Source organism: Centropristis striata, chromosome 16 (assembly GCF_030273125.1).
Source record: "Centropristis striata isolate RG_2023a ecotype Rhode Island chromosome 16, C.striata_1.0, whole genome shotgun sequence".
NCBI classification, from domain to species: domain Eukaryota; kingdom Metazoa; phylum Chordata; class Actinopteri; order Perciformes; family Serranidae; genus Centropristis; species Centropristis striata.
In genome coordinates this window covers 31,005,551-31,031,091 of record NC_081532.1, presented here as the reverse complement: position 1 = coordinate 31,031,091, position 25,541 = coordinate 31,005,551, and the positions used below count along the sequence as shown (strand labels likewise).

The window sequence follows — 25,541 nt, the reverse complement described above, 5'->3', positions numbered from 1 at the left end:
TGCCTCTGGTTCTTGATCTGCTGTATTGTGATTGATACAAATGATCTTTACTTACTTTCTCTGATATCTGTGTGAAACTACACCTTTGTTTCTGGAATAAAAATCAAATTTGAGCATTCAAATGAGTTTCCTGTTTTGTTTCGATTTAAGTGAATGTGCGAAAAATAAAATATGGCTGAGTGAACATTTGAGAAAGGGTAAAAAGTATAACTGACCTTTAGCAAGGTTCCTTTCGGTGTATTTATATGATATAGCTTGTTTTTCACGTTTGTATATTTTCTAGGTGTTTTACAATGTTGTGATACTTTAATTTTTGAAAAGGTGCCGTCCAGTGTGAAACAGCTACTTTTATTTTGAAAGGTATTGACAGGAAATAAAAAGGTGTTAAATAAAAAACAAAAAGTAAATAAGGAGTGCTTTGTAATTCATATAAAGTTGATATAAAGTATCAAAAAGGCTTCTATAGTAACTGGCTGACAGGGGCACAAGGTTTGTAAAAGTTTATTTTCTTTTGCCATATAAATTAGTGGCTATTTTTGTTGTCTTAACTGCTATTTTTGCTATTTTTTGCCCCTACAGTTTATTTATTTATTTATTTTTCGTTTTCCATTAAATGATTGTGACACTGTGATATATTCTTGAAAGAAATAAAGTGTATATCTTCTCAAAACTTTATTAATCAATCTCTCAACATATCACAATGAAAATGAAACCCCAATTTACTGAGGAATGTGTCAACAACAAAATTATTCCAACTTCATGGGCGGCCGTGTATATTGTCTGTATTGATTCTCTGAATGCTGCAATCATTTTTGAGGTAATGATGTCTATTATATGGTATATTAAATATTTCAGACACTTCTAAGTGTATTGTTGGTGTTGACTTATGTTACGTTTGGTTCATCCACAACTGTAACCTACTAAGTATGTGCTTCTTTTTTTCTTTCTTTTTTTTTTTACTGCAATTACCTCTAGAGGCCTACAGGATCTATTTATATGGATACACTTAATTAATGTATGCAGTCTCAATAGGGCAGAGGTTTTTCTGAAGGTTTCTGTTTACTTGGGAATAAAGAATTATTTATTTATAGGAATCTATGACTTTAGTATGAGCTTTTCGGGTCTTTTTTTGAGAGTGACTATTAAATATATAAATCAGGTCGGCTGAGTTAAGTGATCACTTTTAAGTCTCTTCTTAAAACATACTTTTATCGGAGAGCTTTTCCTGATTTTACCTGAATTTTAACTTCCCTTGAACTGCCTTTTAAATTGGACAGAATGATGTTGCGTTAATGATTTTCTAACATGACTTTTATCTGTTATTTTATGTCTGTTTTTAAGTTGTCTTTGTAAAGCACTTTGTCACATGTTTTTTTAAAAGTGCTCTTTAAATAAAGATTATTATTATTATTATTATTATACAGGTTTTTTTTTTTTTTACTTTTCTAGCTCTAATAGGATATTGGCGCTTGTTATAAATTGATGTTTTGTATTTAAGCCTTCCTATGGCACATGGGGAATGTAATGCGAGATTTGTTGACAATTCAATGATTTGTTGTATCACCAAAGCATCACAAATAAATATATAGATTTTTGCAAGTTAGACAGTGTGTAGGAGTTTGTTCGCAGCTTTTGTAAAGTAGTAAGAATAACCCTTTCCTCCTTTTTGAGTAAGGTTGAACATCTGATACATGTCAGCCCCCCTCCTGCTCTCCCACCATCCTGCTCCCTGCTGGAGCTTCCGCCCTTCCTCTGTAAGCCGGCCCTCCCTTGAGGGGGTAACGGCTCTCCATTGTGCTGTGACTGGAGCCTGGCTCCATCTGGTACTGAGCACCACCAGATTATAGATTGCGGGCAGGGTGATCCCTGCATTCATTATAGATCGGAGACATCAAAGGAATACTCTAATTCATAATCATTTTTTTTTAAAATGCCTTTGTTTATAAGGGATGTGGCGACACCAACAGCTAAACACAGCCCATTTTAGAAGTAAAGTCATGGTAGAAAATGGCCTTCGGTCAGTGCAGACAAAAACAGTACTGTCTCTTTAAATCCTCCAGCATCTGTCAGGATGAGAGGGGGGAAGAGAGCGCCTTGTGTGAAATGGTACCCTAAAGTGACATCATGCTCAGCCAATCAGCAGCCTGGCCTGAGCTCTCTCCTCCTCTCTCCTCTGAGAGGAGTGTGCTGAGGCTGCTGAAGACACGGGCTGCTGCTGCTGCTGCTGCCGTGACTGATGCTGCTGAGGCTCCAGGCCATGCTCGCCTCACATCAGGTACAGTGTTTCTATCTGTGCGCCTGTTTTCTGTGCTATTTGTTCCTTTATTTACCATGGTGGATTGCTAAGCCTTTGGATATGAGAATGCATGTAGAGAAAGCTGATGATGGAGGAGGCTGAAGATGGCTTTGTGTGTTTCATAACACTCCTTAGATGATGTCGCCTCCGTGGCTGTAACCAGGATGGGGTGTGTATGTGTGTGTGTGTGTGTGTGTGTGTGTGTGTGTGTGTGTGTGTGTGTGTGTGTGTGATGTTTGTGATTCAGCCTGTAGCCGAATTCAGAGAAAAGAAACATTCAATTTTACATCAGTGTGAGGATTTCTAGCCAGCATTAGCCTCCCCTCTTTGAATTTAAATACATTATACTGTAACAAAGATTAATTGCATCATATTTATAACATTCTGGTCAGCAAATAATTTATTTCCAGCTAGGAAATAATCCACTTCATGTGATTTTTGCATGTGGGGTGATGACAACAGTGGTTCTACAGCGTATAATTTATTATTGGGATAATATAGTGAGGTGTATGGTGTTTGGGTGTCGTCAAGTGCAATCTTTAGGTTTTTGCACAGTCCTGCAGTGATACAAGTAATTTACCTATGACACACGTCAGTGTGTCTCAGGGCTCTGAGTCATTTCCATGTCATCCTGTTCTGCTTCTTTCCATTCATCAGAAATAGTAGGCACCAGCTTGTATTCACTTCCTGTTCTGGTCTGGAGGTTAACTCTTTGTTTCCACTGGCTCAGATGAACATGCTCTGCCACAAGCAGCTGAGCCTTGGAGTCACTGGGGACAGACACACACTGCGCCCAGTGACAACGGACAGAGATGTGTCCTGCTGTTGATAGGACAAGGGGGCAAAGGTGAGTTTCAACTGCACCCCGTCAGAGCCGCAGGCACAACAGATTTAGTTTCAGTTTCTAGTTTAAAGAGACAGCTGGTTCATACCTCCCCTTTACTACCATGCAGGAACAAAGTCAAGCTGAATCAGCAGTAATTTCTAACTTTTTATGCTGTGTGCAGGCTTGTCTGGTCCTTATCGGGTCCAAAACAAGGCAGAGATGGCGAAGAGAGATTATCTGGTGGAAGCGGCCAAGCAGATCCGCATGGCACTGGACAGCGAGGTCAATGAGGACTATGAGGCAGCTTTCAGTTACTACAAAAACGGGGTGGACCTGCTGCTGAATGGGGTTCAGTGTAAGTTTAATGAATTTGCAGAGGCGTGTTTGCACAAGACATGTGATCAGAGCATGTGGTCAAGAATAAAAACAGGAAGTCACAAAGCAAAGGCTAAACCATAGACTGTATATAAATGGGCTAAACACAGAATTCCTTGCTTGTCAGACCACAGTGTGAATACCGTGTGGAAGCAGTTTCTTATCCCAGATAAAGGTTAAGTCAGGACGGGACCTTCTTGTCTATTAGATTTATTGAATTCTCACAGCTTTATTGGTGTGTGATAGAGCTTAACTGTTTTCCAGTGGACCCAAACAAGGATCGCAGGGAGGCTGTGAAGAGGAAGACAACCCAGTATCTGAAGAGAGCTGAAGAAATCTTCATAACACACCTGCAGGACAACTTAGGGAAGGGAAGCTCTCATTTAGGGGTAAGACAATCATCCTTTACTATCGTTCACAAAATCTTTTTGGGACTCGTTTGCAGGAGTTTTGGCAGAAGTTGTAAACATTTGGGGCTCGGCCAACATGCGTGAGGAGATATTTTCTCCATTTATATGTTCCAACCATTAGGGGTAAAATTATGCCTAAAAAGTGTTGCATCATTTGGGAAAAACATGATAGTTGTTGAAAAGGCAAATCATCCCGTGGAGCCTGTGTGTCATTGTTCTCCATCTGTATCATCACTCTAAAAACACTACATAACAAATGTTCACTCATTCATTATTCTTAACCGATTATCAGACGCTGGGTCTCAGGCTGGAGCTGATCCAAGCTGACATTAGGTGAGAGGCTGGGTACAGGTTGGACAGGTTGCCAGACTATCACAGAGCTGACACATAGAACCATTCAAACTCTCATTCACTCCGGCAATTTAGAGTCAGCAATTAAATCTGAGCTGCATGTCTCTGGACTGTGGGAGGAAGCCGGAGCCCATTAACTAATGTTGAGGATGACTAAAAACATCCTGCTCCTAAATATATGCAGCTTTTGTCTGATGGTACTATTGCTGTTGTTTAAAAACATATCACACATAGATAGGATATATATATTGTGTAAGGAAAGCTATATCATTTGATTTTACATTTAATCAGGGGCTTCTCAGCAATGCAATCTTGTTGTTGCAATCTCTTGTGCAAAATCTGAAGACGTGGCCGAAATCACGTTGCTGGAAATGTGATGGGAGTTTCATTAGATAAAGGGGAGAAAAAACTGTTTTGGGAAAAGAAGGAGAGAGGCACAGATTGCCTCGGACGCGCTTCACTTTGCTTCTTCTTTTTGCGGGTTGCCTTTTTCCTTCTGCTGCCATGTCTGTTTACTATGAGAACAATTCTGTGCAGAGCTGTATGTATATTTTTTAATAGCTTGCTGTATAAAATATCATGTTTCTTCAGTGTGGATTTGATTCATTGACTCATGTCAATTTTAAATAGGCATCAGTGTTTTTAGCAGTTAGAAGTAACAAGTGACTAACAGGCCACCACACTATTTTTAAGTTACATAACATGGGTAGGGTAGCACTCTGTACTACATCTGCTACATTTAAATCCATGCCCTAATAATTTGGACAGGGAAGGGGGTAATATTTTGAGAAAAAAGTGGCAAATCTAGAAGAAAAAAGTAGCAGATTTTTGAGAAAAAAGTCGAAAAATAGGCAAGTGTTTTGTTTTTCAAGGAACTCCATCACCACAGAAGCTGCCCCATGCCATGTAAGTCTGCAGGGAGTGACTTAATCAAATTATACTTTGCAATCAGATTTAGGAACAAGGAAACACTTGTGGTTTTAGCCCAGAATCACCATATTATCATAAGTACCCGGACTTTGAAGAGACAATGCCCGTGAATTGGGCCTATTCAGAAGAAAACACCTTGCTAATTTGGATGAGGTGATACAACGCAATGGACAGATGCAAGGAGATCGCTGGTTAAATCTATGCCACTTTAATCTCATAAATCTGTGACTTTTTTCTCGTAGATTTGCCATTTTTAATATTCTTAATCTGTGACTTTTTTCTTGTAGATTTTCCATTTCAATCTCATAAAATCTGTGACTTTTTTCTCTAAATATAACCCCCAACCCGGGTCCGTATTTTTATTTTTTTAATATGCTGTCGTAAGAATCCCTAACAATGGCACATAATGTGACCTTCAATACTCTGAACTTGACATCAGTTATATTCGATTTTTTTTAGAGACGAGCAGTAGTAATACAGTAGTAGTACCATTAGTAGTAATAGTAGTACCATAGACCAACCTACCCATGATAATAGGTAGACCTATGGATGGAAATATCTCTCGCCCCTAAATAACTACTGCTCCATTGATTTGTCAGTCCAGTTTAAAAACCTAAAAGATTCAAAGCTTTTGAGGAAACCTCCAGAAGGCACCTGACCACTCTGCCCCATACTCATTTTAATTAATTGGTTGGTTGGTTGGTTGGTTTGTTTGTTTGTTTGTTTGTTTGTTTGTTTGTTTGTTTGTTTGTTTGTTTGTTTGTTTGTTTGTTTGTTTGTTTGTTTGTTTGTTTGTTTGTTTGTTTGTTTGTTTGTTTGTTTGTTGGTTGGTTGGTTGGTTGGTTGGTTGGTTGGTTGGTTGGTTGGTTGGTTGGTTGGTTGGTTTGTTTGTTTGTTGGTTTGTTGGTTGGTTGGTTGGTTGGTTGGTTGGTTGGTTGGTTGGTTGGTTGGTTTGTTGGTTTGTTGGTTGGTTGGTTGGTTGGTTTGTTTGTTGGTTAATTGGTTGGTTTGTTTATTGGAAATGTGCAGTGAATGTAATTTCGGTGTAGCATTGGGGTATTTTTAGTGTCTGCATGAAGTCTAATATTGGATGAGTCACATTAAATCAACTTTGAGAGTTGAAGACATAAAACAGCACTTCCTGTATTGCTCCCTTACGCTGCTTTTTTAGTGGAGTTTTATGTTTTTAGCTGGATGCCCGCACTTTGTCTATTGTTTTGAAGCACTTTGTGACTTCTACTCTTGAAAGGTGCTTTATAAATAAACCTTTTGTTATCATTATTATTATTAGATGAAACACTCAGTGCCTGCTTGTCTCACACTAAGCCTTATTCATCTAAAATACTGTGGAAAACATGTTTTACTTGCTCCATTGTTTTCAGGGTTATAGCAGTCTGAGATTCCGTCCAATCAGACACTTGAGTTCGCCTGTGGAGGACCTGGAGATGTGTAAGGTGGTGGGAGTGACTGATAAGGTAAGATTGTAACACTTACTAGCTTTGTGTTACCATCATCAGCGTGAGCTTTGTGTATTGATACTCTTTGATGTTTTTTATCATTCCAAAGGTCCTGATTGTCCAAAGTATGGTCAATAAGGAGACATTTGTTGTAAAGGTCAGTATTCCCTTTAGGTATTGTTAGGTATTGTACTACACTAAAGTAAATCAGAGCAAAATGATTGGCCATTCTTCTGTTTTAAAAATATATTTAAAAGGTATGAAATGTCACTTTTCTACATGAACATGTCTAAAAATGACCTGTTCTATATCTATTGTTGATTTTTTTTTTTTAACCTAAAGCAATACAGTTTTAATCGAGGTAATGGCCTTTTTCATTTGGTCACCTGTCAATGGTGTCATATCCAGTGGTGGAAAAAGTATTCAGATCCTTTACTTAAGTAAAAGTATTAACAAAACATCGTGAAATGACTCCACTACAGCTAAAAGTCCTGCAGTAAAAACTTACTGAAGTAAAAGTACAAACATATCAGCATCAAAATGTACTTAAAGTATCAAAAGTAATAGTACTTGTTTTTGCAGAATGGACCCACTCAGATTGTTTTATATATTCCAAATATATTATTGGATTATTATTATTCATTTATACAAGCAGTTTTTGAATTTTCCCAAACTACTCAATATACTATTATGAGGTTTAATTAAAAAATGTCTAATCACATTAAATTGATCATGTTTTTTTATGTTAAATCTCGACCTGAAAAGTAACTAAAGCTGTCAGCTAAATGTAGTGGTGTAGAAGTATAAAGTTACATAAAACGGGAATACTCAAGTAAAGCACAAGTACCTCAAAAGTGTACTTAAGTACAGTACTTGAGTTAATGTACTTAGTTATATTCCACCACTGGTCATATCCCTTTTACATGTGTCAAGCCATTTTTTTAGGATACACTTCGTAGATTTTGCTCGATTTCAACACTTCTTTTGTTCTTGTTTTGATTGAGCCATAACAGCAATGAATTACATACTGTGCATTTAAATTAAAGTCCAGACACCATCTAACCGCTGATACCGGAGATGTTTTGGGGGTTGTCGTCTGGCAGCAGTCCAGTGCTTGTATAGTGTGGCAGGCCAGTTGATGGGAGCTCTCTCCATCCTGTCTCCCTGAGTATCATCCAGCATTGATCTGCCTGAAAGCTCTCACCCTTTTAGCCAGTGCAAGTGCACCTCAAATTTCAGTGACAGGCACTAATCTCCAAAGGGGGCAATACAAGCAGTCTTTTTTATTATTATATGTCTGATTCAATACCGTGTTTTTGATTATAACATGCATTTTTTTTTAAAAGATAAGTCATTATGTGTCTGTGTTCTTGCAGAGTCTAGTCAAGTCGAGCTGGGAAAGCAGGGACCAGCCAACCATCATTCCTCAGGGGGTGCCATACATGGTTAAGCTGTTAAGATACTATGTCAGCGAGGATGCTGTGTACCTGCATCTTGAGCATCTTAAAGGTGAGCTGTTGACAAGTGCTCTGTCGCCAGTACGACTTTAAATGGGATCATAATTTACAAAATGCTGTATTGAAGGAGACTTCGATTGCCTAAAATACTAAACATTGTTCTATTACAGTCTGTTGATACATATCATAGTGTAATCTATTCAAAAATAACAGAAAACAGAAAAACTCCAGATTCTGAGATGTCCAAAATTGGAAGAAGAAAAAGGTCATTCTATAGTATGTTGATTTTTGTCAAAAATGGTCAAATTTTAAAATACCTAAAAATGCTAAAAACAATTCTATTGCATTTTGTTGATACACATTATAGTGTAATCTGTTCAAAAATGACAGAAAAACACCAGATTTTGAGATGTCCAAAAATAGAAGAAAAAGAAAGAAAGTCATACTATAGTATGTACGTATGTCAAACTTTAAAGTAGCGATTATTACCATAAAATTAATAGGAAAATCTTTACTAAATTCTTCTAATCTTATAGGCTTCTGTACAATCTGACTTCTTTTTGCAACCAGTGGAGCTGCCCCCTTCTGGTCATTAAAATGATTGCAGGACTAATTAACTTCTGCATGGGCTTAACTTTCCCACTTGGTTAGATCTGGTGTTTCTTCCCCTGTTGTCGTAGGTGGGAGGCTCTTCTCCAAGCTGCACAAGCTGCGGAACGAGAAGGCCAAGGAACACCCAGAATGCCTCAATTCTGGCCAGCACAGCATCAAGCTGAAGACCAGCTACACCTCACCCACAATCAGCACAGACTACCAGCACAGCAGTGGAGGGAGCACGGGAGTGATTCCAGAGAAACTGAGTGATGAGAGCCCAGACACAGACTTCCCCACCTCATGGGACGAGACTCAGCAGCGACTGGAGAGCTGCGGGACTCACTCCTACATCGAGGAGACGGGCTGTCTGCAGAACACACGCTCCGCGGCATCGTTTTACACTAAGCTCGATCGGCTAACTCTGAATTCGGGCCCGACGAAGACACAGGTCATCAACACCCACATCCATCCACCAGCTCCCAGTTTGTGTTTGCACTCCAGAGAAACTCAGGAACAGCCTGCTCTTCCTCTCTCATGCACTCGTGTCAGTCAAGCTCTCAACGCCATGTCAGAACTGCACCAACAGAAAGCTGTAATGGGGCTGACGGAGTGCAGCTCTGAGTTTGAAGTGGCTTGGAAAGCTGCGGATCCAGCACATAACTGTGAGCTAATAAACCCCTATGCAGTGACTGACAGTCATTTAAACAGCACAATAGGACAAACACCACCTCATACAAATCAGACCTCATTTATAAAATCACCAAATAGTGAAAATAATGGTTTGAGTTCCTCCCCTGCCATCTTGCATCTTCCTCTCCATTGCCAAACCCAGATCCGTGGCAGGGCATCTTGGGAAACAAATGGCTCTCACCAAGGATCTATTTTAAGTGGTCACGCTGCAGATATGGACTCAAAGCCGGACAGCAGCAGTCCCACCACAGAGGAGAGAAATGGCATGGTAGTCATTAGGAGCACAGACAGAGCAGTATTTTCTGACCACACAGACACAAGGATCACCTCAGAAAACTCCTGGCCTTCCTCTGCTTCCCTCTGCCACAGCATTGCAGGAAAACAGGGTGAGACATATTCAGGGGTCCCCCTGGCTGTCTCAGGGGTGGAAGGGGAAACAAGCAAAGTAAGAGAAGGAGTAGAGGAGGCCTGTGAAATGCTAAGTCCTGGAGAGAAGCTGGCGTCTGGAAAAGATCGATCATTTGTGGACTGGTTCTCCTCTGGAGCACTGCCCCACAAGAGGGGAGAGGATGTGGATGCTTTCTTTAAATCAGAAGGATCGGACGGGCAGGCGGATGACCAGATCATAGAAGTGGATGGATGGTGCCACCTGCCTCGGTTCCCTGTGAAGTCCTCCAGTCCTGCAGATAAGTCCATGCAGACCTGCTGGGGGCTTCCAGAGTCAGAGGTGCGTGTGTGGGGGGCTCAGATTCTGCTGGCCCTGGAGAGTCTACATCAGCAAGGCATCCTGTGTCGGGACCTGAACCCTAGAAACGTTCTGCTCACCAGCAACGGTGAGTTTATTAAATATCTGTTAAAGACTGCATGTGGAAAAGCATGATACTTGGATTGTCATTAAACACAATGTTTTTACAGGAAAGGTGTGTTTGACATTTTTCGGACAGTGGAGTGAGGTTCAGTCAGAGATCAGCTCCAAAGCCATGGAACAGATGTACTGTGCTCCAGGTAAAGACATAAACTAGAGGTTTTTCCTTGGTGTAACCTGCCACCTAGTGGCAAGATTCAGTTGGTCCACTTTACTCTGAATAGCATCGCTCATTTAGAGAAAATTAAGACATTGCAAATGTTGTGCATGAATGCAACTAAACTCAGGTCATTTTATGTCGACAGAAATTGGTGGTGTGTCAAGAGTTACAGAGGCTTGTGATTGGTGGAGCCTTGGGGCTTTGTTGTTTGAACTCCTAACAGGAATGGTAAGCAAAGGCTCCAACATACAGACTTTGTAAAGTGTGAGGATTTGCAAAATGATTTATTTCAATGTATTAATAAAATGTACTGCTATTCCTGTTTCTGTACTGGGGGTTGCACTGTCCTAATAAGAGTGACGCTATAATACTACTACTACTGCTACTACTCTACTACCAGTGGTGGAAGAAGTATTCAGATCCTTTACATAAGTAAAAGTGCTAATACTACTCTGCAGAATTACTCCACTACAAGTAAAAGTCCTGCATTCAAAACTTACTGAAGTAAAAGTAGAAAAGTAACAGCATCAAAATCTACTTAAAGTATCAAAAGTAAAAGTACTAATTGGACCCATTCAGGTTGTTTTATATGTCCTAAATATATTATTAGATTATTATTATTGATGCATTTATGTAAGCAACTTTTTTACTGCTGTCAATGTAGGGCTCATTCTAACGATTTAATATACTTTTATGTGGTTTAGTTTAGGAACATGGATAATTACTTTAAATGGATCATATTTTATGTTAAATCACAACCTGAAAAGTAACTAAAGCTGTCAGCTAAATGTAGTGGAGTACAGTATTTGAGTAAATGTACTTAGTTACATTCCACCACTGTCTACTACTACTAGAGTAGTAGAGAGTAGTAAAGTACAAGTTAAATGCTTTAGAGGCTTTTCCACCCTGACCAGAATACAAAAAAACAATGAATATATTATACTTATTATTGTCCTATTAAAGATTGTGCAAAATATTGTCAATCTGCAGCTTCAGTAGAAAAGCATCTGTATCAGACTTCTATCTTAAAACAATATTAGTTATTAGAAGAATTTCTGTAAATAGTGGTGAGGAGAAGCAAACCTTTTGCTAAGTAACATCCACATTAGTTGGTTTGTTGATGCCACACAGGAAATGTATTGAAAATGTAAATCATTTTTCTTTTCTTTTCTTCTTTAACCTTTATTTAACCAGGGAATATCCCATTGAGATTAAGAACCTCTTTTTCAAGGGAGCCCTGGCTAAGAGGCAGCAAACACAGAATACAGTTACATATTTACATAGCATACAGACCTTAAACAAGTCATGAGAAACAAGTGCATGTTATGTAATTGGCCTCAATAACTCTTAGTTTGGATTTAAAAGTGCTCAAAGAAACAAATTCAGTTAATTTCCATTCTTTCTGGCGCATATTCCATGCTTAAGGTACCCTTTTTGCGTCTCAGTAGCAGAACTCATGTGATTAAACATTTTGTGCCTTTAATTCATGTAACATCTGCAGTAATGTGATTTTGCAACTCTCCTGCCACTGTGGCATTGTGTCACGGTTTCTCTGCTCACTGTGCCTCCAGCCGCTGTGGCAGCTCCACCCAGCAGGAGTCCACTCTCACACCCAGCTGCTCATCCCCAACCACCTGAGCGCTGCAGCTGCGTCTCTGCTTACGGAGGTTAGATTTAAGACTTCAAACAGCCTGTAAGGTTTCTATTATAAATACCTAAAGAAAGATGTTGTGATTTAATCTCACAGTATCTCCACTCTCCATTACACTGCTTCACAGTTGCTTCAGTTTGATGCTGGCTACCGCTTGGGTTCTGGAGGTGGAGGCGTGAGTGACATCAAGTGTCATCCTTTCTTCAGCAGTGTCTCGTGGAAAGCTTTGAGCTGCTAGCAGGTGCAGCTGCTGCTTCACCTCTGACCTGCCCTGGAATTGAAGTTGAACATCCAAGCATCCTCATGTGGCTGGAGCACCAGATCCGGGTTCCCTTTTCTCTTTGTGCTTCCCAAAGAAAAAAAATGACACAATAAAAACTGAAACATGAACAAAATTGGTGAACCATGTCCCTTATAAAACACCAAACACATGAATTAATTATTATAAATTCTGAGACTCATATATGATAGTTATTTAAGGTACCCTTTGATGCAATTTTGGTATATTTAAATTTTACAGTATCCATAGCATATTAAGACCACGCATGAAAACTTGTCACATTCAACTAAATTCTGACAAAATCTTTGGACTGTCTGCCATTATATATTGTAAAAAAAGAACAAGGATATTAGGCAATAAATTGTTACCTTTTCTCTGTCCCTGGTATGTTGTTTACTGTTGAGATCTGTGTGATATATCTGATCAATTGTCCCAAAGAGGATCAAAAAAAGTATTCAGATCCTTTACTTCAGTAAAAGTACTAATACCACACTGCAGAATTACTTCACTACAAGTAAAAGTCCTGCATTCAAAACTTACTGAAGTAAAAGTACAAAAGTATCAGCATCAAAATGTACTTAAAGTATCAAAAGTAAAAGTACTCGTTATGCAGAATATTCCAATAATATTATTGGGTTATTATTTTTATTGATGCATTTATGTAAGCAGCGTTTTACTGTTGTTAAGGTAGAGCTAATTTTAACTACTTAATATACTGTTATGAGGTTTAGTTTATAACTAGGACTGCAAGCAGTACTAAACGGGCCTTCGCAGTACACGCGTGTCGGGGCATGCTGCCGTCAGGGTGTGTGCGTTACAGGGGCCAGTCTATACCACCCCTATGAATTTCATTGTCTTAAGTGTTATAGTGTGGCCACGGTACCAAATATGAAATTAGACTGCCACCACAGTGCCACCTAGGGGCCGATCAATAAAACCTTAAAGGGTTATCCTCAGGAGGGCATTGACAATAATTGTACCAAGTTTTGTATAATAATGCACAAACTATCCCTTTAATCCTCATACAGTGGCAGTGTCGCACCACGCAGCGCGCATGCGCACGACGCAGAATGGCGCATGCGCACCACGCAAGGTCCATTCCCGCGAATACCAGAATATGTAAATTTCATGGGAGATTGATGTATGATGTATCCAAAAATGGTGAGTTTTTGAATATGATAAAGGCCCCAAAAAGGCGATTCATTTGGGAGAATAATAATAATAACAGACCAATTTCAATAGGGTCCTCGCACCTTCAGTGCTCGGTCCCTAATAATTCATTCAATTACAATAGGGTCCTTGCACTTTCAGTGCTCGGTCCCTAATAAATAATCATTCGAAATACAATAGGGACCTCGCAGGTCGTTGCCTGCTCGGGCCCTAAAAATGCTTAATCAATTTAAATGTATGTTTTTTTATGTTAAATATCGACCTGAAAAGTAACTAAAGCTGGCAGCTAAATGTAGTGGAGTGGAAGTATAAAGTTACATAAAATGGAAATTCTCAAGTAGAGTAAACATATATACTTAAGTACAGTATTCGAGTAAATGTACTTAGTTACACTCCACCACTGGTTATCAGCCAATATTTCACAACCCACTTACATACAGAGGTGGCAAGTTAACAGAACATTTTAAATATAAGAAAGGAGAAACAAAGTTAATGCTTCCATTGAAGGTATACTGCATGATAACTAGACAGTGGTTGATTATGTTGTTTTTAAACTGTCACCTATCTGTGCATTATATGTGGATGAACTACGATACCCTGGCTTTATCATGTCATTTTAACTACTCTTTCAATATGAAAACATCAAAAAAAATATCCAGAACAAAAAATTACAGTTGAGCAATGTCACTTTTATTGTTTAAAACTTTTTTTTTCTTAAATAGTCTTTCTTACACAGCATTAAGAGAATTTTAATTTCATTTAATTTTTGTGAAACAGATGGCATAAATTCTCACTCTCTTTCTTTCTTCACTTTGGACATTTTTAGAACATAGTGTTTCTTGGTTTCTGGCCCCCAATATGTGCTCATTGTTCTTCTCTCAACCAAAATAATGAAATGATCCTATGCATTTTAATCTACGTTTGTCATTCATCTCACAATAAGTTGAGAAATCTTTCAGTTGAATGGTAGAAAATGACACATGGCGCATACGAGTAATAGAATATCCTTTTTTTTTTTTGATCTAGAGACCAGCACCACAAAAACCCCAGACCAGCACCGAACCCAGCTTTACAAATGTCCATCGCACAACTCAACTGTCCCCCAAAAATCCTTTTTCTCTAGGTAACCTATACAACAATACATCAACTGCAGTTAGGTAATGTTCATCAGGTGAGCACAGCCACTGTTTGTGTAGGGTGGTTTGTTTGGTTGGGCCTGGAGTTCACAAGGATTTACATGTCGAGGAGCAGCACCCTGGGGTCCTCCACCACCGACTTGATCTTGCGCAGGAAAGTGACGGCCTCTCTTCCATCGATCAGACGATGGTCGTACGTCAGGGCAACATACATCATGGGACGGATCTCCACCTGAACAACAGGAGTGAATGAATGCAACATTAGAAACACTCATACTAGGAAAATTTAATTCATTTTAAAATGTGACCATTCGGCTGTCAAATAAGTTGTCTCATTTTGTATAATTTATGTATTTGCATGTTTAACTCTGAGGAGCATCTTAAAAGGTAAGCTGTTAAAAAGGGCTCGGTCACCAGTACTCCTCTAAATAGGACCATCATTTATAAAATTACTCTTGAAGAAGTCTTAAACTGGCGATTAAATAAATAGGAAAATCTTTACTAAGGTAATAAATGAAGTGAGATTTAGGGTCATTTTCTTACAGGCGTCTATACAATCTGAATTCTTTTTGCAACCAGTGGAGCTGCCCCCTTCTGGTCATTAAAAAGATTGCAGGAAATGAATGAATTGGACATGTAAACTTGTATTATTTGAGTTTCTGAATTAAGTTCTTTCTCTGCTCCTTGCTGTATTTTTATTTTAATGTTTTAATTTACTCAATCAGTTTTATTAATTTTGGCAGAAGGTCATATGTTTTGTATGCATTTTTGTATGTTTATCACTCACAAAAAGCAACAAAGAGAGTTATAAAAAAAAAAAAAAAGACACATTGAGGAAACAAACCTTGCCACCGATTGCCACGGGCCTGTCAAAGATGCCGTGCATGCCTAATATAGCAGACTGAGGGGGATTGATTATAGGCGTGCCAAACATGGACCCGAACACGCCACCGTTGCTGATGGTGAACGTTCCTCCGTCCATGTCCTCAACAGCCAGCTCATTCTTACGGGCCTGTGGACACACATCCGCATTTACAGTCAATCACATTCTCAGGAAATCTCAAGATAAGAACCCTTCACAGAAAATATGAATAAAAACAACAACAAAGAATTGACAACAGACACAAGACAATATGAAGTATTACCTTTTCTCCTAACATATTGATGGTTTTCTCAATATCAGCAAAATTCATTCCCTCTACGCTTCTGATTACAGGAACCACCAGACCCTGAGAGAGAGGTTACATCACTGAATTTTCTGCTTTCCACATTAGAGACAAGTCAAGCACTTACACTAAGCATTACATTATAATGCACTTGTCTCACCTTTGGCGTGGCCACAGCCACACTGATGTCCACATAGTCCCTGTACACAATCTCTTTGGTCGTGTCATCAATTACTGAAAACACAAACAAAGTGTAAACACTCTACACAGAAGACATATGTATAAAACCTTAAATCTGCTATACATTTACACCAAGATTAATTTCCTTTAAATGTGTGCCATTTTCTGTTGAATGTGAAACCTGGGGAAGGTGAAACCCACAGACTGCCCCCCCGGCTTCATTGTGGTCTATCTAAATAGGTCAGGGTGGTCTAAAGGCAGTAAATAAGTCAGTGTTGGTTTTGAGGGTTGGCAGTCAACCTACTGAAACATAAATTGTTTTCTTCACCACACACTCTTGCAGCATCCTGTGTCCTTACGTGCAAAGATAGTTAAACTGGCACCACAAAGTCTTATTGGGGTTAAATCTTTACCGGCATTGACAGCAGGCTGGTCAATCAGAGCGTAGGCAGCTGCCTTCACAAACGCAGACATGAAGCCCAACTTGATGTTGTGCTTTTTCAGGAAGGCATCTTTGTAACTCTTCCTCATCTCTGAGATGTTGCTGCAGGAAAATGGAAAAAAATGACAATAGATCAACAACTGTCCTGTTGTCTTTTAGTTTTTATCCTGTCCTGTTGTCTTTTAGTTTTTATCCTGTCCTGTTGTCTTTTAGTTTTTATCCTGTTGTCTTTATAGTTTTTATCCTGTCCTGTTGTCTTTTAGTCTTTTAGTTTTTAGCTCCAGTGTTCCCTCATGGGGGCCTCCTCACTGAGGGGTGTGTGTTCAGTCTGCCCGTGGGGATTCGGTCTTAGAGATTCCCTGGGCCCGGGGGACTAGGCGGCTCTGCACCATGTGTGGAGTCCGCCCCGGTCTACCCGGGTCCTGGTGGTCTCTGTGACGGCGTCCTCTATGGCTGTGGGCTCTGCCACCTCTCAGTGTGGAGGCTCCCACAGGTTGCGTTTTCCTCATCTGGATCCTCGATGCCTTGCCATGTCTATACACTGTCAATCAATATGTGCTGTGTGTGAGTCTGAGTGTGTGTTTGTGTGCGTGCATGACTAAATGTGCGTGTGTGCATGTTTGTGTATGTATACTTACAGATGTGTATGTGGGGGAGGGAGGGGTGGGTTTTGTCATTTTTATTGTCTGTTTTTATTCTTATTTTTTGTAAAGCACTTTGTGTTGCATTTTTATGTATGAAAAGTGCTATATAAATTAAGTTTGATTTGAAAAAAATTGTCATTAAGGCACTAAGCAGGGTTGAAGCCAACTTTATAAGATACTAGATTTGATGGGGGTTTTTAAAATTAAATAGGTTAGTGGGCCTACATGTTTAGACATGTTTGTTTTTTTACAGAGCTTATTATTGTAATTATTTGAGACATAATTAATTTTGAGACACTGAGTCACTGAAGTATAACAGGCCAATAATGTGACCGGAGAATACAGCTGGCTGTCGCTTTACTGTAAAACAACTTTGTACAACAAATTAATTCATAAATAAAGTGCATTTAAAAAAAACAGCCATTTGTTATCTGAAATTTGACAATCCATGGGTTTTGCTTTAAAGAGATTATCACATATTTAAATTGAAGCCTTAAAGGGATAGTTAGGATGACTGTTGTCCATATCTCTGCCCTCTTTAAAAGCCTCGATTGACAAAACAGTAATTTTACCTCGCAGAAAACGGAGTGCTTGGTCCATTGCTGCCTTGATCAGTTAGTTTTTTTGTGTAACTGTATGTGTGTATCTGTTTCAAAAGGGTTGGTTTGGATTTACCAAAGTCACAGAGTAAAGACAACGGTTCTTCAAAATTCCTAAATGTCTATTTAAGGTACACTAAACTTTCTAAAGACAAACTAGAAACAGAAACTCAAATAAATTGTACTCAAATATATTAAGTATGTTATTTAAGATACAGGTCAGAAATGTAACAAAAGCGATGCCTTTTTATGGAATGCTGTTGCAGGTTGTGGTGAATTAAAGCTATTGAAATTGGCCCACTAATCGTTTCATCATTGCTCATTTTTCTCGTATATCTCTCTTTTTAATTGTTTGTTTTCCTGTCTCTAACCCTGTTGAAGCTCTAGGGTTTCTCCGCTAACATAATTAGCCCCTCCCAAGACACAGACTCTCCGAGAAAGGAGAGAAGAAGCGATAAAAATCTTCACTTTCTAGAGCCTGTAAATCTTATTGGGCTGTCATAAAAGCCCATATCGGTTGAGGCAGCTCTTCCACTCAGAGCACAGGTCTCTGTGGGCCCCTACAGATGCTCCAGCCTCCTGCTCTGACTCGCTCCTTCGGCTCCAGATGAGCCCTAGCATGGGAAGTCTTCCTCCAGACCGTCAATGTCAATCTAATTAGGATACATAGAAAACCCTGAATAGCTGAAAGCTGACACCACACATTTGCGGGGAAAAGAAATCCTCAAAGTGTCCTCTTCAGCACAGAGGGCAAGTGCAGACAATAACATTTCCTTGTAAATTAATAAAACTTGTTTTAACAATTCTTATCTTCGTTTTTGATGGCATTACGACCAAATATTTACATTCCAGTGTTTAAGGGGAGATCGGGTTTCAAAAAGCTTTTCCTATTGGGCAGATGCCAATCTATAACCATTTGTGCAAGTGATGTTTTGGCTTTTTAACACGGATATACATACAGTATGTATACTGTGTATGTACTGCACACAAATACACACTCACAAACATGGTTTTAGACGGTTTAACAGATCTAGACCCCTACACTTTTCACCCCGCTGCACATTTGCACATTTCACATTGACATCTAAAATAGCATTGAGGGCTTAATGATGTAGGTCAACTAATACAGAATTTCCTACCTCATGTCGACCTCATTAAACGTAGTCAACATAGCGCAGGTGTTTTGGGCTTCCTTCAGTCTCTGGGCAATTCGCAGTCTCATGCGGTTCATCTTAACCTAAAACAAAAAAACAAGAATTTATCAGTTCCTGACTCTAACACCACTCTACTAGATCATTAAACAAGTGATCAGATACTCCTAAATGTTATTTAGACATTTTTTGCACTTTACCCTGCTCTCTGTCCTGGCTGCCTTAGCCCCTCCCTCAGCTGGAGCCGCTGGTGCAGCTGCAGCAGCAGTGGGCTTGATGGCTGAAACTATGAGAAAAACATAAAGAAGCAGTATCTCTAGACATCAGTTTACTGGAACTGCTGAAAGCCACTTGCCTTCAGTGATTAATCATTAAAGCTAGAGGTCAAGAGCACAGATGTCAAGCTAAACAGTTCTCACATGACACAGGCCGTCTGTCTCATGACAACTAACCTGGTTTGGTGTCCATAGCATGTGCTGGCACAGGTGGCACAGGGGGCATAGTGGTGGGAATGGGGCCCACAGCTGAGGGGGGAGGAGGAGCAGCAGAAGGTGGCGGAGGGGCCGCGGCAGCCGGGGCCTCTGCTTTTGGAGCTTCTGCAGCTTTGGGAGCACCAGCTAAAGACACAGAGGTGACAGTTAGAACAAGACAACAAGGCTTAAAAGCATTACCCCAGTATTTTATAATCAATGAAAATATGTAAGCACCTCCTTTTCGAAGCTTAAAGAGCGGAGTTCCTCCCTCAACTTTCCCTCCATCGGGGACCAAAAGCTCCTCGATCACCCCAGCAGCAGGAGAGGGAACCTGCACTGATGTCTGATGGCAGGAAAGAGATAAAAACAGCAACTTAATAATAGAAATGGAAATATCTGGAGGATATTTTCTAAAATAGCTTACATGTTGTGATTTGGCTGGTCTGGTGCCAAAGTAATGACTGCATACATTTATGGTTTGCCCTTAGTCTTATCTTGTGGAGTGTTATTTTTGGAAAAGAAACACATGCCCCAGTCGTAGAGCTGCACGATAAAAATCGCTTGAGCATCAACATACATGAGAATACTACGCCAAACTAACTCAAACACATCAAGCTACAACTTTTTTGGTGATTGATAAGAAAGGTAAACTCATCTAGCCTTAATTCTCATGACTTCTGAGAATGTACCGTCTTGCAAATAATCACCTACAGGCTACGTAGGTCCTCTTCAGTTTCAGAATGAACTGAAAATATTTGGGTGACAGCCCTCACAGTCTACCTGGGAGATTAAATTCGGCAGGTCAGGGAGGGCTGCCTGGTGTGGGAGGAGGCTCTTCTGAGACCTCTCTGTCAGGCTCTGGGTGAAAGTGGCTTGCAGCTCTGGCTTTGAGTTTTACAGCACCACCCAGCCAGACCTCACCACATCCCAGGACCCTGATGTGGCGCGACTGTCAACAGGTGGTAGAACTTTCCTCCGTGTGAAACCCACCTGACATGTCTTAAAACACAGACCCTGTTTCCTTTTAACATGCTTTGTGGGTGTGACTTTTTTTTGCAGTGTCATCACCATTTATATCTATACTACCAGTGTGTTTATAATGAAATTGTTTACTGAAGCACAAAGTTTGTCATAGCCTTTTAATTTTGCTCTAAAAGTACAAACACATTTTTCTCCACATGAACTTGTCCCTGGACCACCAAGAGGAAAAAGATCCCTGTAGATTTTTGATATCACAATACATATATTGCAGAAAAAGATATTGCAGTATCGTGCAGCCCTATCTGTGCTATAATTTTATGCCGCACATGCTGAAAGCTTTCACTTTTGTAGGCAAACACTTACCAGACATCAAAAATATGGTGAATTTGTTTGATATTAACTTAGTTTTACCTTATCGGTCTCAATTTCGCACACAACTTCATCCTCCGAGACGGTGTCTCCAACAGCTGCAAGGAAAAAGCTTTCTGTTAGGATCTGAGTGCAAATAGACTACCTCTTGTTTAGTTAGGTTGTGATATGGCTGATATAAGAAGCAACTATCCATCCAACCATCCATCCATTATCTGTAACTGCTCATCCTTAATAGGGTCAGAAGCAAGTTATGTACAATTATTACCTTTCTCCCACCTCACGTCCCCTTCTGTGACAGATTCTGCAAACGCAGGGGTCTTGACTGTGACAACTTCATTTCCTGCAAAACAGAGACAAGCCAAAGGAGATGCATTTACCCACTCCACATATCAGCGGTCGTGCTTCATATTCAGACAAATGTTGAAACGAAAACATACTGTAGGCTACAGACGTCCTGAAGTACTGGATTTGGAAGACGCTGGACCGGGGATCAGGTTTTCTGAAAAACAAAACAAACAGCAAGCAAAATCAGAAAAGTAATAAAAATCCCCCAAACTACTTGGCAAAAAAAAATGCATGTAGGGAACAGCACATGCTATACAGTATAATGAGAACAATAATAATTTAAAAAAGGTTGATTGCGTTAAGAAGTTAAGTTGAGAGCCAGTATGGACTGAAGGCTGACATGCAAAGTCCAAATCATTCATCAGATATACACTACCGGTCAAAAGTTTTAGAACACCCCAATTTTTCCAGTTTTCTATTGAAATTCAAGCAGTTCAAGTCAAATGAACAGCTTGAAAGGGTACAAAGGTAAGTGGTGAACTGCCAGAGGTAAATAAAAAAAGGTAAGCTTGACCAATACTAAAAAATAATGTACATTTCATAATTATACAAGTAGGCCTTTTTCAGGGAACAAGAAATGGGTTAACAACTTAACTCTATGGAGTCTTAGACTATTTTGTCCATTTTTGAATTCTTTTCATGTCTTTGTAAGTCACTGTGTGTCTTTTTTTAGTCATTTTGTGTCTTTTGGTGTCTTTTTTTGTCATTTTGTGTCTTTTTTTTTGGTCATTTTGTGTCTTTTTTTAGTCCTTTAGTCCAACATAAAATGTGATTTTGAATCTTTTTTTTAACTTTCAAATCTTACTATCATGCTCAATAAAGAATGTTAAATGTTGCAAATGTGCATTAATTTCAGAGTACACTGAGACATTAAACTGCATACTTTTCAATTAAATTCTGGAAAAGTTGGTGTGTTCTAAAACTTTTGACCAGTAGTGTATGGTGGACTTAGATTCTGCAAATAAACCTGCATGTCTCTTCAAATAGTTTAGTGTTTCTAAGAGTTAACATACTTACACATTGTTGTTCAAAGTGATAGAATGGCTAGCTGATAGAGCTGTAAGAAAATGGACAAGGGCAATGTGTTAATAAGTTCTTGCAGCAGGACTGTCCCAAGACAAAAACAGGAACTTAAGACTTCATGCTTGAACAGTAAGCACACATACCTGCCGTAGCCCGACGAGCTAATGCATTATTCCCCTGCAACAAGACACAGTTAACCATTACAGAACATCTGCAATTTGTTTGAAATGTTTTGCATTTTACAGGAAAACAACTTTAAAAAAAGTTTCACAAGGATATAAGGTCTTGAATAATATGCATTCAGTAGCTAGTTAACATTGACATCAAGGTCAATAACTTTGTTTAACAGTGATAATGGTTAAAAGTAGGGCTGCACAATTAATCAAATTTTAATCGTGATCACGATTTTGGCCGCCACGATTAAATTAACCTGATCATCCGCGATATTTCCATTTTAAAATGCAGCTCTTTGCATATCTAATCAAGCACTTTCTACACCAGTAGTCCACCAACCTCCAGGGGGCGGACGCATAGTTAAGGTTTCATGTAGCTGCCTAAATAAATAACAAGCGAGCGCTAAGCAGGATGTGATGTAGTACTCTACACGACAACAACACGCGCCATTTGTAAAAGCTGGTGAAGCAGTGTTGCCAACTTAGCGACTTTGTTGCTATATTTTCAGAGACTTTTCAGACCCCCTTAGCGACTATTTTTTTTTTTAAAGCGACTGGCGACAAATCCAGTGACTTTTTCCTGGTGTTATTGGAGACTTTTGGAGACTCGTTCTTACTCTTCTTGAAGCGGCCCAGTCCTCCTGCAGCAGTCTCTCTCAGCTGTAGAGCCGGAGGGGATGTTAACCCCTTAGCGTCCAGTCTATGCATGTGCTACTGCTGCAGGAGATGTTCACTTAGTGATCTCTATTTGTTTACAACAAGCACCAGACACTCTGTGCACACACTAAAATCTGTTCTTATAGTTTGTTTAAAAGCAGTGCAATAAAAATACAGATTTTTTTCCCTGACACGACGCATAATCGTGATTAATAATCGTGATTACAATATTGACCAAACATAATCGTGATTATTATTTTGGCCATAATCATGCAGCCCTAGTTAAAAGTTAAGCATATTTGGCAGTGGAATCAACAACAGGGAGAGGAGTCAGTCAGAGCTGTCGGTCAAAGGTCACTTTTACGACCTTTGACATAATCCTTAAATATATCAAGCAAACAGTTGGCTTATGTGGTTTGCATTAGAACTGCATAAAATAGAATATATTCTTATTCGAGCAGCTGCATTGAAGCTCAATGATCTTTCACTAATCTCACTGACAAGCTGACAATTAAGACACTAAAACCAGGACTTTACTAACATTTGACTGTTAGCTTCTAAAGCAGCGACAGGAAGCTACCCCCTATATATCATGAAAATTCACATAATTCCGTATAATTAGCGAAACTGAGCGTTGTTTTCTCTCATTAACAACAGTATGACCTCAGCATGACAGCTAAGAGCACCTAGCTAACCTACCCGTTCATTTAGCTTGGTGCAGCTAGCATGCTCCTGCTAGCTACCAAAACAGTATAGGAAAGCTCTTTAAGTTTAATACAACATGGACAAAATACTTTCTGCTTAGGTCAGCCACATTGTGTCAAAACGCGGCAGCAGCAGAGGGCATTGCTATTAACTTTAAGACAGAGGGCAGCACACTTGTGGAGTGAAGTGTCCTACTGTCCTTGGCTGTCCGTGGCCTACAGCTAATGCTAATGCTAATGCTAATGCTAACGCTAATGCTAGCGCTGAACACACATGACTGCGGTCAGAGACAGCGGGGACTGCAGCCGTCGCCGGTGGCAACGGTAACATTCTACTCGCTTGTTGCCTACCTGACGGAGGGCAGAGAGAGAACGGCCAAAATTCCTGGTGAGACACCGGGAATGCGATAACATGGTGGCTGTGTGACAGCTGCCTGTCAGCGGAAGGGAGCTCCGGTCACACCGAGGAGCCGGACGGGCGAAGGAGCGAGGAAGTAGAGTGGGATAAACCAAGTGCTCCGAGTAGAGGGGGGGCCGGGGGGAGTCCTCACTGTGGTCCCCTCTGACCCCCTCTGCACTGCTCGAACTACTGACCACGGAGAAATAATCTACTAAGTAATCATGGCACACCTTCAGCAACATTTACAAAGTCTACAGGTTTTAATCATCAAGATAAGAGAAGATAAGATATTCATGATAAGCAGTGGCGGTTCTAGACCAGTTTTACTGTGAGGGTTAAGGAGGGGCCAGTGTTTAATCAGAGGGGCACATCAAAAAACTGCAAAGATGGTATTTAAGCATTCAAAACTATGAAGGTATGATTGGTGCAAAAGATTTGAGCACCAGTTATATCAGTAAAATTGAAGTCACATACTTTATGAGTTGTGTACTTTTTCCACAAATACAACACATCACTTACACATTCACAAATTCTTAATTACAGGTGCACAAATCCTATTTTACAAGTCACAGATTAAAAAACTGACACACTCACATTTTTGCTCCTATTGTTGTAGTGTATTTAGTGCAAAATATATTTGTGTACCTGTATCAAACAATGTGAAGTTGTGGAAAAAAATTTAATATGTGCAAATCTGAATGTGAACTTTTGCAATAAATGCAGTTGAAGGAAACAGAATCTGTGACTCGTGGGGGAGATTCGAGCAGTTGAACTTATTGATTTGTGTTTGTGTTTTAAAAGAACACAAATATTTTTGAGAGAAATTATTTCACATACATTGAGCATTTATTGCACATTCCGATTTGCACATATTCAAATTTTGTCCACAACTTCACATTGTTTGATACAGGTACACAAATATGTTTTGCACCAAATATACTACAACAATAGGAGCAAAAATGTGAGCGTGTCAGTTTTTAATCTGTGACTTGTAAAATAGGATTTGTGCACCTGTAATTAAGAATTTGTGATTGGTAGGCTTAAGTGTGGTGTTGTATTTGTGGAGAAAAAAAAATCTACAAGTACACAACTCATAGAGTATGTGACTTCAAATTTACTGATACGCGTATACAATCACTGTACACAACTAAAAACTCAACTGTTAGAGGTGCTCAAATCTTTTGCACCAATAACACCTTCATACAAAACCTTTATTTTAGTTTATTTAAACATATCATTTAAGTATACAGTCATGGAACAAAATATTAGACCACCCTTTTTCTTCAAGTTCTTCTTCGTTTCAATGCCTGGTACAACTAAAGGTACATCTGTTTGCACAAATAATGATAACAACAAAAATATATAGAGTTTAATTTAAGAGCTGATATCAAGCCATTTTCCATGGTTTGCTTGATAATAACCATAATCATTTTCAAGAAAACCATGGAAAATGACTAGAGATCAGCTCTTAAATTAAACTCTTATGAGATATTTTTGTTGTTGTCATTATTTGTCCAAACAAATGCACCTTTAGTTGTACCAGGCATTAAAATTAACAATAAATTGAAGAAAACATGGGTCTA

General features: G+C 39.4%; 2 protein-coding genes across 2 annotated transcripts; one reads left to right on the top strand and one right to left on the bottom strand.

Moving 5' to 3' along the window:
- Positions 1-3,097: 3,097 nt before the first annotated feature.
- Positions 3,098-12,715, top strand: rps6kl1 (ribosomal protein S6 kinase-like 1). The gene is made up of 10 exons (XM_059352535.1): positions 3,098-3,477; positions 3,762-3,886; positions 6,571-6,663; positions 6,755-6,802; positions 8,022-8,154; positions 8,783-10,219; positions 10,302-10,391; positions 10,557-10,639; positions 11,983-12,078; positions 12,190-12,715. The coding sequence occupies exons 1-10, from the start codon at positions 3,291-3,293 to the stop codon at positions 12,298-12,300; spliced, it is 2,403 nt and encodes an 800-aa protein (XP_059208518.1). The 5' UTR covers positions 3,098-3,290; the 3' UTR covers positions 12,301-12,715.
- A 1,465-nt stretch (positions 12,716-14,180) lies between these two features.
- On the bottom strand, positions 14,181-24,078 carry dlst (dihydrolipoamide S-succinyltransferase). Its single transcript, XM_059353877.1, has 15 exons — positions 23,910-24,078; positions 22,168-22,201; positions 22,019-22,058; positions 21,094-21,155; positions 20,922-20,996; positions 20,696-20,751; positions 19,538-19,646; positions 19,283-19,447; positions 19,031-19,116; positions 18,819-18,916; positions 16,408-16,538; positions 15,975-16,048; positions 15,794-15,877; positions 15,493-15,660; positions 14,181-14,880 (listed from the first exon to the last, which is right to left on the bottom strand). Exons 1-15 carry the CDS (start codon positions 23,970-23,972, stop codon positions 14,746-14,748), a joined length of 1,380 nt encoding a protein of 459 aa, XP_059209860.1. The 5' UTR covers positions 23,973-24,078; the 3' UTR covers positions 14,181-14,745.
- Positions 24,079-25,541: the final 1,463 nt, after the last annotated feature.